The sequence below is a fragment of the Corapipo altera genome, unplaced genomic scaffold (assembly GCF_003945725.1).
Source record: "Corapipo altera isolate COAL_440 unplaced genomic scaffold, ASM394572v1 44, whole genome shotgun sequence".
NCBI lineage: Eukaryota > Metazoa > Chordata > Aves > Passeriformes > Pipridae > Corapipo > Corapipo altera.
Window position 1 is genome coordinate 20157863 of NW_020884880.1, and position 11743 is coordinate 20169605.

At 38.4% G+C, this 11743-nt stretch overlaps 1 protein-coding gene across 1 annotated transcript in view; it reads left to right on the forward strand.

The window, feature by feature from the left end:
- The window catches only part of STT3B (STT3B, catalytic subunit of the oligosaccharyltransferase complex), a 53232-nt gene extending 42106 nt beyond the window's left edge, over positions 1 to 11126 (forward strand). The window contains exons 10-16 of the mRNA XM_027639491.1: positions 1548 to 1759; positions 1857 to 2044; positions 2549 to 2720; positions 5088 to 5261; positions 6243 to 6356; positions 7383 to 7595; positions 9486 to 11126. Coding sequence (XP_027495292.1) covers positions 1548 to 1759; positions 1857 to 2044; positions 2549 to 2720; positions 5088 to 5261; positions 6243 to 6356; positions 7383 to 7595; positions 9486 to 9566 — 1154 coding nt within the window. The 3' untranslated portion in view covers positions 9567 to 11126. The remainder of the gene's footprint in view (positions 1 to 1547; positions 1760 to 1856; positions 2045 to 2548; positions 2721 to 5087; positions 5262 to 6242; positions 6357 to 7382; positions 7596 to 9485) is intronic.
- The last annotated feature ends 617 nt before the right edge of the window (positions 11127 to 11743 follow it).

Here is an 11743-nt window from a genome sequence, read left to right on the forward strand (position 1 = left end):
TTTTTAAATTATTTTGAAAAATCTTGCCTTCAACTTGATTCTGTTTTTTTGTTTCCTCAAAGCTGATATATGGCTTGTTCTAAAAAATGATTTAAAGGTACCGTGTTTAAAGATGATTATTAAAAGTTGCCTGCGTCCAGCGGTATTTAAAACTGTTTATGAAATTGCAGAGCTTGCTGAAATGGTGATGGAATGTAGTTCCAAAGAGGTGGGATTGAATTATTTGTTGCTACAGTTCAGTTCTGCACCAGGAGTTTCATGCTCTTCTCCAGGCTGACATTTCATACCACGCGTCAAGGTGCGGTTCCGCAGTGCGGATCAGCCGGGGGAACAGCTCAGTGTCCCTGTGTCAGTGACAACAAATTGCTTTTTTGTACAAAGCTGTACTCTGAAAGCAAACTTCTAAGATCGTGAATGAGGCTTGTAAGGATGTGCTTTGGAGTTTTAGTCCGTATGGAGGAATGAAGATCAGTCAGGTCTTGAATTTTTACAGGACAGGAGACTCCAGACTAATATAGCTGCCTCTTAAGAGTACCTAAGAGATGTGTGGGCATTGGGAATGTTTACTGGGTTAAATAAATCCAGTGACTCTGGGGTATTCTGTGCTGGGCTTACAATTAATTCTTGTCAAGACCAGTGCTGGGCAACTTGCTTTCAGCCTCCTACTGCTGCATCATCCATTTGGGAGGGCATAGAGAGACCTATGAGTGAGGGTAGAGAGCCATACTGCCTCAGTACAAAGTAGAAGATATTTACATAATATAATCTGATAAATTGGTGTCCCTTGACGATTTCTGTGGCAAATCTTTCACAAGAGGATGTTGTTAAACTGTAGCAGACAAGGAATCCATCAGGAGGAAACTACTATGAGATGTTCCTAATCAGTGTATACAGCATTGTTTGGGGTTTTTTCCTTCCAAGGAAAGTGTTCTGAATATTCCTTACTCTTCTGAAAACATTGGTTTGTGTTTTGTGGGAGACAAAGTTAAGATAGTACTGTTCAGAAAAACTTCCTTCAGAATAGGACTCACAATATCGTATTTTTCATCTGTATGGAATTATAATGTAGACAAGCCCCCAATTTGTCCACAGATATCTCTAGCTTAAATTAGAATTTAATATTTGCATTAAATTGTAACACTTCCTTTTGCTTTTTCAGTTCCAGTAACTTCTTTGGTCTAGGGCTGTTTGACCTTTTTAATCAAATGAAGCTACCTATTATTCTAGTAGCATTTTTGGTGTGTAATATTAAATTTCACTAATAATGTATATTCTGGCACATTATTAATGCATATGGAAATGGAGTTGTGTTATTGTTAACAGTTGTCAAGGTGAACCTCAGGAAATGTTTGAGGCTTAACAGGGATAAGTGTTAATTCAACCGAATGTTGTAAATTAAAAAGCAATGAAATGCAAGATGCACACTTGAGTCTTTATGTACACAGATGCTCTGCTCACTTCCAGAAGTAGTTTTATGGAGACCATGTACGTGTGCAGTCAGTTGGTATTATTTTCTAAATGTCATCAGTAGGTTTGTTTCTTTGCAGTTGCTCTGTATGCAATCAGCGCCGTTTACTTTGCTGGAGTGATGGTTCGACTGATGCTCACTTTGACTCCAGTGGTCTGCATGCTGTCAGCAATCGCTTTCTCCAATGTCTTTGAGCGTTATTTGGGTGATGATATGAAGAGGGAAAATCCACCAATAGAGGACAGCAGTGATGAAGATGATAAAAGGAACCCTGGCAACCTGTATGATAAGGTGAGGGGAGGAAGCAAGAGTTAGAAGTCAGAAAACATGGGTTCCGTTGTCAAGAGTGATAAAAGTTGCCATAACAGATAAATTTGTGTTTGTTTAGGCAGGCAAAGTGAGGAAACATGTATCTGAACAGGAAAAAACAGAAGAAGGGCTGGGTCCCAATATCAAAAACATTGTGACTATGCTGATGCTGATGTTGTTGATGATGTTTGCTGTTCACTGTACCTGGGTAACCAGCAATGCATACTCCAGCCCCAGCGTGGTTCTCGCTTCCTATAACCATGATGGGTAAGTAAGGTCTGTGGGTCTGAAAGTGATTAAAGGGCAAAAGCCTTTCTACTGCCTTTGCATTAACAATTGGCTTTACTTTCTGTAATCACTTCTTATTATATTAAGGCAGAATTGTCGCCTGAATAAAAAATTCTTAATACTCTAATTTTCAAAAAGATATAATGTTTTTTAAAATATTTAATGTCAATATATAAAAATAATCCTACCCAAAGGCAATAAAGATGATGGCTAAAAAAAACCAAACCAACAACTTTCAAGTCAACTGGGAAAACTTGTTTAAGAGTATATATTTGACAGGAAATGCACTAAGTCATATCTTCAAAAGCAGTTCAGCTTCTGGCCATTCAGCTGTCAGAGGGTTCAAACTTATGACTGCTGGTGACCAAATCCCTCAAAGAAAGTTGAACTCATAATAAAACCCTTATTTGTGAGATTTATCGTGGTGCAGTTGGTTTGTTGCTAGTATTTGTTCCGATGAGAATAAAATGAACTGTTTTGCAGTACCCGAAATATCCTAGATGACTTCAGAGAAGCCTATTACTGGCTCAGACAAAACACAGATGAGCACGCCAGAGTGATGTCGTGGTGGGATTATGGTTACCAGATAGCAGGGATGGCCAACCGAACAACCTTGGTTGACAACAATACTTGGAACAACAGCCACATCGCCCTGGTAAGGGAGGCAGTTTTCTGTGGAGTAGAAGCACCAAAATGTTTCCATTGCAGTCCAGTGTGAAATTGTAAAGATCTCTTGATAGGCAGTGTGATATTAAGGAGAAATTCCGTAGAGTGGGAAACACAAAGGTGGAAGGAACATTTTTTTTTTTTTTTGCATTTATTAGAATTCAAGTTTAGGGATCGATTTTTGCTTTGGGGTTTGTTTTGTTCACTTGGTGCTTCCAAAACTTCCTTTTCGGTTCCTCTTTTTTTCATTTTGGGAGGATAGACAAAACCCAGTGTAACCATTCTCCATGGGATTAGTGCTACAACAGCTTACCTAGTACTGCTGCTTTACTGGCCTGTCCAAATAGGGGTCTTTTCAGTTCAGCAGTGTCATTGCTGAGTGGATTTTTGAATGGCATGGGAAAACTGACCACAAGGATTAACAAATTTTCAGGCATCTGGGAAATTAGAGAAAGTTTGACAAGCAATGGAAGTATAGCAGATTTGATGCAATTCTGTCTTCTCAAATTTGCAGTTAGACAAAAATATCTGCACATTCAATTTCTTTCACTTCTGAAGAGTAAGCTTAAACTTTGCACTTATATGGGCTTAAGGCAGGGTGTTAGCACTGCTTGTGGTTACAGGGGCACCACCTCGGGCAACTTACACTGTTTTCAGAAACCAAAGAAAGCTCTACATTGTAACTGGGTTGCAGCCTTATACTAGGTGCTGTGTAATGACTCATTATCACTCTGTGATGACATCAGTCATCACTCAGTGCCTGTTTCTTCCAGAATGTCATGCTACAGGGACAGAGTGGAGGTAGGGCTTGAGGAATGTATTAGGATAGTTTCTTGTCTTGTGTCAGTAGCAAGTAGACAGCAGTTGGACCAGATCTGCCAATAAGCAGTGTACAGAGGCAACAAATAATTGAAGTTGTGCTCTGAGCTTACAGAGTCCTGAAAAAACGTGTATTGGGGAAGGGGCGAATCACAGGGGCAGGGAAGTCGCATCAGCCAAAAGCAAGCTTGGGAAATTGAACTGTTGGTGCTAATATCAGTCAAGAAGCATTGCCATGTGCTCTGAGGCACTTTTAATTTGGTTGTTGACGTGGCAGCATTAGTGTATTTTGATGGATATTCAGCTCTGATAGCTCTATGTGCCTCCCTCTCTAAACCCACAGATCCTTGCAGGACAAGGTGCATCACGTGAATAGAGAGACTGTGGAAGCCATCTCTATTCCCTAAGCACAGTAGCTATACGCAGTGCAGTAATCAGCAATGATAGTTTTCAATAAAGAATTCTCTCCAGTATGACTGCTGGTGCTGTCAAGTTCCATTTCAGAATGAATGCTCCATAAAGGGGGACCCAAGCAATAAATGTGCATTGTGGTGAATATCTGATCTTCTGCTGTAAATGAGGCACGCCCTGGAGACGTGTCCAGATGATTTCCTCCTGCACAGAGATGGAAATCTGCCAAATATCTTCACATTAATTAGGATAATGGCCAAGAAGCTGAGGTTCTTGGTCTTTTTGACAGCTTGCAGCCAAAGCTAAGCGTTCTCTAATTACGTTCTTAGCTGAAGATGCAATATTATTTATGTTGTAGTTACTCCCTTTTACTACAACGATGTGTTATTATATCCTAAGTATAGGAGCTTCAGCAGCAAACAGAGCTGCTGAACTAAGTGCCACTTGCTGACCAAAGGGAATTGTTTAAGTGTGAGAAGTGACCAGGATGGAAGAGGTGCTGGATACAGCTTTAAAAAGTTTTGTTCTGACTCTGTGTAAATTTACCTTGACTTAATGCTGAGGGTGCCTGTGTGCTACTGAATGCAATGCAGCATGTCTGCTTCAGTAATGAAGGACAGAGCTCAAGGAAAAAAAAGTCACTAACATTTCAAATAACTTATATACTTTGGCCTGTGTCTAAAGCTCTGAAAATTATTTGTAATGAGTTATTTTCTGCAACACTAAGGTTTTGGCAATATAGCGAAAAGACACCTACAGACTTGAACAATCTGTAGGTGCCACAAAAGAAAAACCCTTGTTGCTACACTTTATACTCAAAACACTCATTTCAACAGGCAGCACTCCTCTTTACAGAGTGCTTTTGAGCTTTCTAAAGGTTGTGCTTTTGAGTTTTTAAATATTCACCATGGGTTTTATTTATCTAGAATGAAAATGTTGGGTTTGGTTGGCAAGTATGAATTACAGAATCACAGAATGGGTCATCTGGTCCAAACTCCTTGCTCAAGCAGGGTCAACCTAGAGCACATTGCACAGGATTCTTGGGCTTTGGTCTGTCAGTATTGATCTGTGCAGGTGTTTGATAGGCAGCTGTGCAGATATTTATGATCGTTTTGCTATGATACAGGTGGGAAAGGCAATGTCATCAAATGAGTCAGCAGCATATGAGATCATGAGAAGCCTGGATGTGGATTATGTTTTGATTATTTTTGGTGGTGTGATTGGCTACTCTGGTGATGATATTAATAAGTTCTTGTGGATGGTAAGGATAGCAGAGGGGGAACATCCTAAAGATATTCGGGTAAGTGGAACTGCTACCTTTTTTTTTTTTTTTTTTACCTTTTATTTATTATTATTTTTCTGGTATTGCTCATTACAGTGGAGAGAAATCTCTACTGCTTATTGCAAATTTATTTGAAAAATATACTAGGATTGTTTTCCTAGAACAGTAGGAGTGCAGGAGGCATGTAGCCCAGTTTCTTTCAATATTTATGATTTTGAAAGGTCAGTAACCTCCAAAGCTTTTAAATTTTTTGCACGATGCTGAAAGTACAGGATCTCTTTTGTAGTTCTTGTGTGTCTGTCTCACTGTGCACCATCACATACTTTAAAAAAAATGGGTGTTCAGACTGTTTAAATAGTCAGCATTTCAAATTTCTTCAAACTCTGTAATAGTAGGAGACAAGTGAAAGTGTTAATATTGACCCATGTAGAGTTTAAGCTGTTCAAACACCTCCGAGATTGCAGAAGTCTGTAGTAATATTTTCTTAAGCCTAACAAAAACTTTCAGATATTGAGCTCAGGCTTAAGGGAGTAGTCCATGTGCGTAGTTTCATCTTGTACTGGAGATGAAAATGGCAGAAATTTTTTGTTTAAACACTGTGCACATATGAAGTTTATGGTAACCCTGCAGACCTCCTATATTATCTATACAGAGCTTTCTACCTTTCTGAAGAATAATTTTGATAGGTGCCCAAATAACTTTTACAGTTTGAGATCAGTTTTCCTGCACCACTTACTGTGAAGTGACAAAACTTGTAGCAGCACAATAGTAGGATTTAAGGAGACTGATCCTTTGGGGTCTGTGTTACAAGCAGGTAGTTTGTAGCTATTTTACCTTAATTGAGCACCATCATTTTCATTTTAAGGTTGCCTTAGATCAGCTTTTAAACTGTGAAAGTCAGTTGAGATTCTTAGGTGTTCTTTTGTGGAGAAGGGAATGAGAAGTTACCTTGAGATTTTAGTTTATATTGACTCTTTGTATCTTCTTTTCTTTTTAAAGGAAAGTGATTACTTTACCCCTCAGGGAGAATTCCGAGTAGACAAGGCAGGTTCTCCAACTTTGCTGAACTGCCTCATGTATAAAATGTCCTATTACAGATTTGGAGAGATGCAGGTTAGTGCTACAACTTCTACTGAATCATAATTGAAATGTGAAAAAGCAAATGTTTTTTCTATGTATTTTCTATCTTTTAGATTAAGCATTGCTTGCAGTGACAGAATCAGCATAAGAGTCAGGTTTAGAAATTAAATTAGACCATCCAGGCATGGTCTACTCTATATAACCATTAGCAGAAATCATTTCTGCTGCTTACCTACGTTTGTACTTTGCTGCCAACCTACACCTGTACTTAGTTTTTTGCTGTCCTTCACATTGCCCCACATGAATATCTTGATTCCACTGTGCTGTGCACTCACTAAAGCATTAACTGTCACGTTTTGGAGAGCTTTAGATTTGTTTCTTGTAATAGCAACACACAAGTGGAACTGTTGACTATTTAATCAGAAACTACATGATTTCTATCCAAGTCACATCAGTATATTAAGTGACACTGCACTTTTATAGTAAGGGCAGCAGTTGTCACTCTGCTTTGGGAGCATCAAACACATGCATGTAACTAAACCTGTTTGAGTTTTTAGCTCCCTTTTCTTCCCTCCCTGCCCCCCCCAAAAGGGCTCTTCCTTCTGATATGTTAGCACAAGAATCCTTTATTCAGCAAATCTTATTTGTAACACAGGGGGGCCAAATTTAACTAATAATTGTCAACGATTTCCAAATTGTATGGAAAACCATGAAAGTGCAAATTATTGCACTATAGGAGAGAGCACTCTGACACTGTAGGCTACCACACCTCTGACTGTCACTTGAGTTGTTTCATCTCTGAATGCAGACATGGTATTTTTATTGGAATATTAAGTGCTGTCTCCCATGACATCTGTAGGAGTCAGAATGAACTTTTCCCTCTCGCAGTTGTAAAAAGGATCTGAGAGTTTTTTCTGTGTAGCAATAACCCGTGCAAGAGAAATGTCCTTAGACTGGGGCCAGCTGAAGGAGTGGCCTTGCAGTATGAAGTTCCACAGTTTGCAGTGACCAGTGTTTTGGGTTTTGTCTTGAACTAATATGCAGCTTTAATTTTTATAGCTGGATTTTCGGACACCCCCAGGATTCGATCGTACACGCAATGCGGAGATAGGCAACAAAGACATTAAATTTAAACATCTGGAGGAAGCCTTTACCTCAGAGCACTGGCTTGTTAGAATATACAAGGTCAAACAATTAGACAACAGAGAGACACTGGATCATAAACCTAGAGTAACCAACATTGTACCGAAACAGAAGTATTTGTCAAAGAAGGTGGGTTCCCAGTGAAGTAACTGAAAGGGGTTTGGAGTTTATTTTTAAAACTGAATCACATAGCTGGTGAATTATGTATTTCCACTAGCCAGAATGCTATGGATACTGTTCATGTTAGTGTCCAATTTCAGACCTGCCTGCTGGTAATAATTGTTTATTTACTGTCTGCTTAACTTAAAAGCATGTGAAGACACAAGGCTAGATTATTTTTAGGCAGAATGCTAACTGGAAATAGAGTGTGTCACTGGCTGTTACAACTCTTAAGTCTTCATGTAACTGGAAGTATAATCTCTAAAGTACATCAATTCATGTTTCAGTAACTGGCTCACTAAGTAAATAATGTGAAAGTTGCTTTCTGACTTTGTTTGAAAGTAGTGATGCCTAGAAGTTTAAAAATGGCGATTTTGTATGAAATAAATTAAATATGAAACTTTTGTTGATGGAACTTTAGTGTCTGTCTGCTTACTGTTTGAAGTCATCTTCATGCTTTTAAAAGTGTTTGTTGTGCTACTTCAGCCTGTTAAGAAAGATCTGATACCAGGGGAGTGGGGGAGACTCTTACAGCCCTCTCCTTCACAACATCTGTTTTCTGTATGTTCAAATAGATGTTGCAAAAGGAATTCCAGAAGTCAGTCTAACAAACTAAATTAGTATAGGCAGTGAACTTACACTGTTTCATGGAAATACAAGTAAAGAATATTCTCTACAAGTAGAAGATGTTAAATGTCAAGATGTTTATTTTTCTGATTTGATGGAAGTACATAAAATAAGGCATTTAGGAGTTGCCACTAAAGCTAGACATGTTGAAAGGAAATTATAAGCTTTACTGTGCCTATCATACACTTAACACTAACTTTTGATCTTAAGTGACAAGCAAGGCTATATTTATCCATGATAGATGCACTGACCCCACTTAAGCCATGGATGGGTCAATTCTCTATCTCAAGATGATAAAAGCTGATGCAATTTCTGATCCATCACCAACTCTTGCAGTACAAACAGGCTCTGCTTCCCACTAAGAAATCAGAGAACCAAGGGAAAGAGCACGGAGTAAATGTCTAAACTAGGATTTCTTAAATGCATTCTGAGGGCTCCTTAGTAGCCACAGTTCTTCAGCAGTTGCTTCCTTACTGGAAATTCAGTCCATCTCCTATTAGTTTGTATCTATCTCACCTTATTGCAATAATGTCATTGTTATTTTTAAAAATTGTATTTCATTGACATAACAGAGCCTGCTGGTAAGCACAGCAAAGTGCAGCAAGTGTGGGAGCTGCCTCCTGGCAGGCACATTCAATGTACAGTTCTACCTGTCACAAACTTAACCATGTATATACAACTTTGAAGTTAATTTTACCTATGAACAACATTAATGATTCCCCCCATTATTACCTAAAACATGCTAACTATGTAACCTACAAACCAACAGTAGAGCATTGAAGACTATAATGGGATTATTCAGGGTTTTTTTCTTTTTAAAAATGCTGCTTTGAGCAAAGAGTTCTACCTAACTTCTAAGAGAATCTTTAGTGCAAAACTTGCACAACAGTATTTCCAGACAAAACTAACACTCTACACCAGTCGTGCTCTTTGGGCATATTAGAGTTGTATGATGTTGGTTAATTATTAATTCTGCCTCAGCACAAGCTTTGAAAACAATTCTACAGATCTGGTATATGGGGCTTGCAAAAGCAGATCTTGTGCAAGAGCAACTGTTGGGCAGGAATTAAGAATCCCAACATCAAAAATAATAACTGGATAATGCCTAGTTGAGGACTTAAAATTTAAGCTCTTTAAAATCAGTCTAAAGATCTGGCACTGAAATGCACATCATTAAACCGCGGTCAAGACTAAATCATTAACTAATACATGTTATTCTGTTTTTCTTTTTAGACCTCCAAAAGGAAGCGTGGCTACATTAAGAATAAACTAATTTTAAAGAAAGGCAAGAGACCCAACAGGAAGACAGTTTAAATACACTGTTCTGATTGCTAATACGAAGCAGTTGTCCTTGAGATAACCAGTCTTTGCCTTTAGCTCAAATCATGTTTCACAGCAACATGAGGGTACAGAACCATCATTGGTCCAGATTATTGTACAAAATTTTCAGGCAATGTCTGATTAAAAATATTGGCTTATTGAGAACAGCTGTTTTAGATTTGTAATGTGAAGCAAGACAGAGCTGCTATCCAAGTCTAGCAGCATTTTTTTTATTGGTACATATTATCCTTCAAATCTGTTGAGAATTTGGACTGACTACCAAAGAACCCTGTAATTTGGTCCTTGGCACATGCATACTTGTCAATCTTTTTTGGACAACACTGTTCAGCTGAATAGCAGCAGTATGTAAACTGGAATGGTGACATCTGACAATGACTCTTTTTTCAACAAAAAAAGAGGTGGCAGAGCTCTCTCAAATTCAACTTTCAAAACAAATTACTCCCATGATTATTTTTGAACGGTTTCTTTCAATGTCCTTTTACTCTTGCTGCAGGCTGGTTTTGAGCTGGAGTGTAAGAAGCAAAGCTGCAGTTTTCACAAGAGGAGACAGGACAGATTAATTGGACAAGCTGCTTTTGTTCAACACGAGATTGCAGTATTGCTGCCTTACACTGTCATTTCACAAGGTAGACAAGGCAAATCTTGCACACCATAGATACAAGGGCTAAATTTGTAACCTCCTGAAAGATCTGAAACGACAGTAATGAATGCTATAGTAACATACAACTGAGCACTGTGTAGCAACTGGTGTTTCAGAACAGAAATTAAACTATTTTAGGTGAATGTTTACATTGGTAAAAGAAGTATAGCCTGTTTATTGGGGAAAACAAGGTTGACAGGTATACAAAACCCCTTTTCTGTGGCTATCGGAGGTAGAAGATTTGCAAACCTCTTCCTCCCCCCCTCACTGCCTTTCTTGTGAGGGTAGAAGTTTTTCTGGAAATCTGTTTCTCTGCATTTTTATTTAGAGTGCTTACATCAACTGAAGAAATTCCTGCTATAGTGCTATTTGCTTTGTCTGTCTTTTTTTTTTTTTTTTTTAAGTGGTGAAAACTGTCAGATTAAATGCACTAAAATATAAATGGAGACTGAACATGTTCACTTTCCAGCTCTAGGAGAACTTTATACAGACTTGAAAATTTTAATTAAAATGAAAAGGTTTTGCAGTTTGTTTTCCTGCCACAGGTTGTAACTTTTTATAGAAACAAAACTTGCATCAATAACTTGATGTAAAATGCAGAATAGTATGTACCTTTCATGAAGAAAATGTAAATTTAAAGTGTTCTGTGAGAATGTTACTGCTGACTTATTTCTCAAGGTGTAGAATATTTTTTTGATTTATGAACTCATTTTTGACTCTGATGGTTTATACAGACCAATACCACAGCTGCAACATTTTCACAAAGTTAATTAAATCTGGATTTCTGGCCCCCTGTCGTTTGGAGATTTCATTTTATTTTGTTGCTTTAAAGCTCAATGCAAACCAGTTGTTGACTGTAGGGGAAAATAAAGTTAATTCAAGTTTTGTGTTAAGGCTGTTGTGTCAGTTTTGTTGTGATTAACTTCGTAATGTTGCTTATAGTCTTAGTCATAAATTAAGTCACTGGAACTCCATAATGCAAATCTCCTGACCTCATGAAGTTGCTGTAATGAAGCCACAGCAGCTCCTTGATATCCCTCCAGGTTAAACTTACTAAGACAAATGTAGGGCCTCTGCTGTGATCAATTTAAGGTGGCTGTTGTATTTTCAGGGAACAGCAGCCATCTTTCCCAACCACACATGTTGCAGCAAATCCTTCCAGCATCTGGAGAAGCTCTAGCTGTTACAGCTACTTACCCACCAGCAGAAGAGGTGATTATGTGATGCATGATTTCTAGTATCTTGCTGCTTCCAAGCAAATCTGGACCCTGCCCTGTCACCACTGGTTAAGACATAAGGGATCTGACATTGGGAAGAACAGCTGAAAGGCAGCAGAACAGCAGGCTCTGGCTTGGCAGTAACTCAGCCTCATTTTAAAAAAGAAAATACAAGACTGTCTTCCCATCTTTAGGGATCTTTACAGTTCATCAGATTGTTTTCCACCTTAGCTGACAGCGTTCTCTTGAACAGCACAAATAAGTGAATCCAAGTTATGTGAAATAAAAATAAG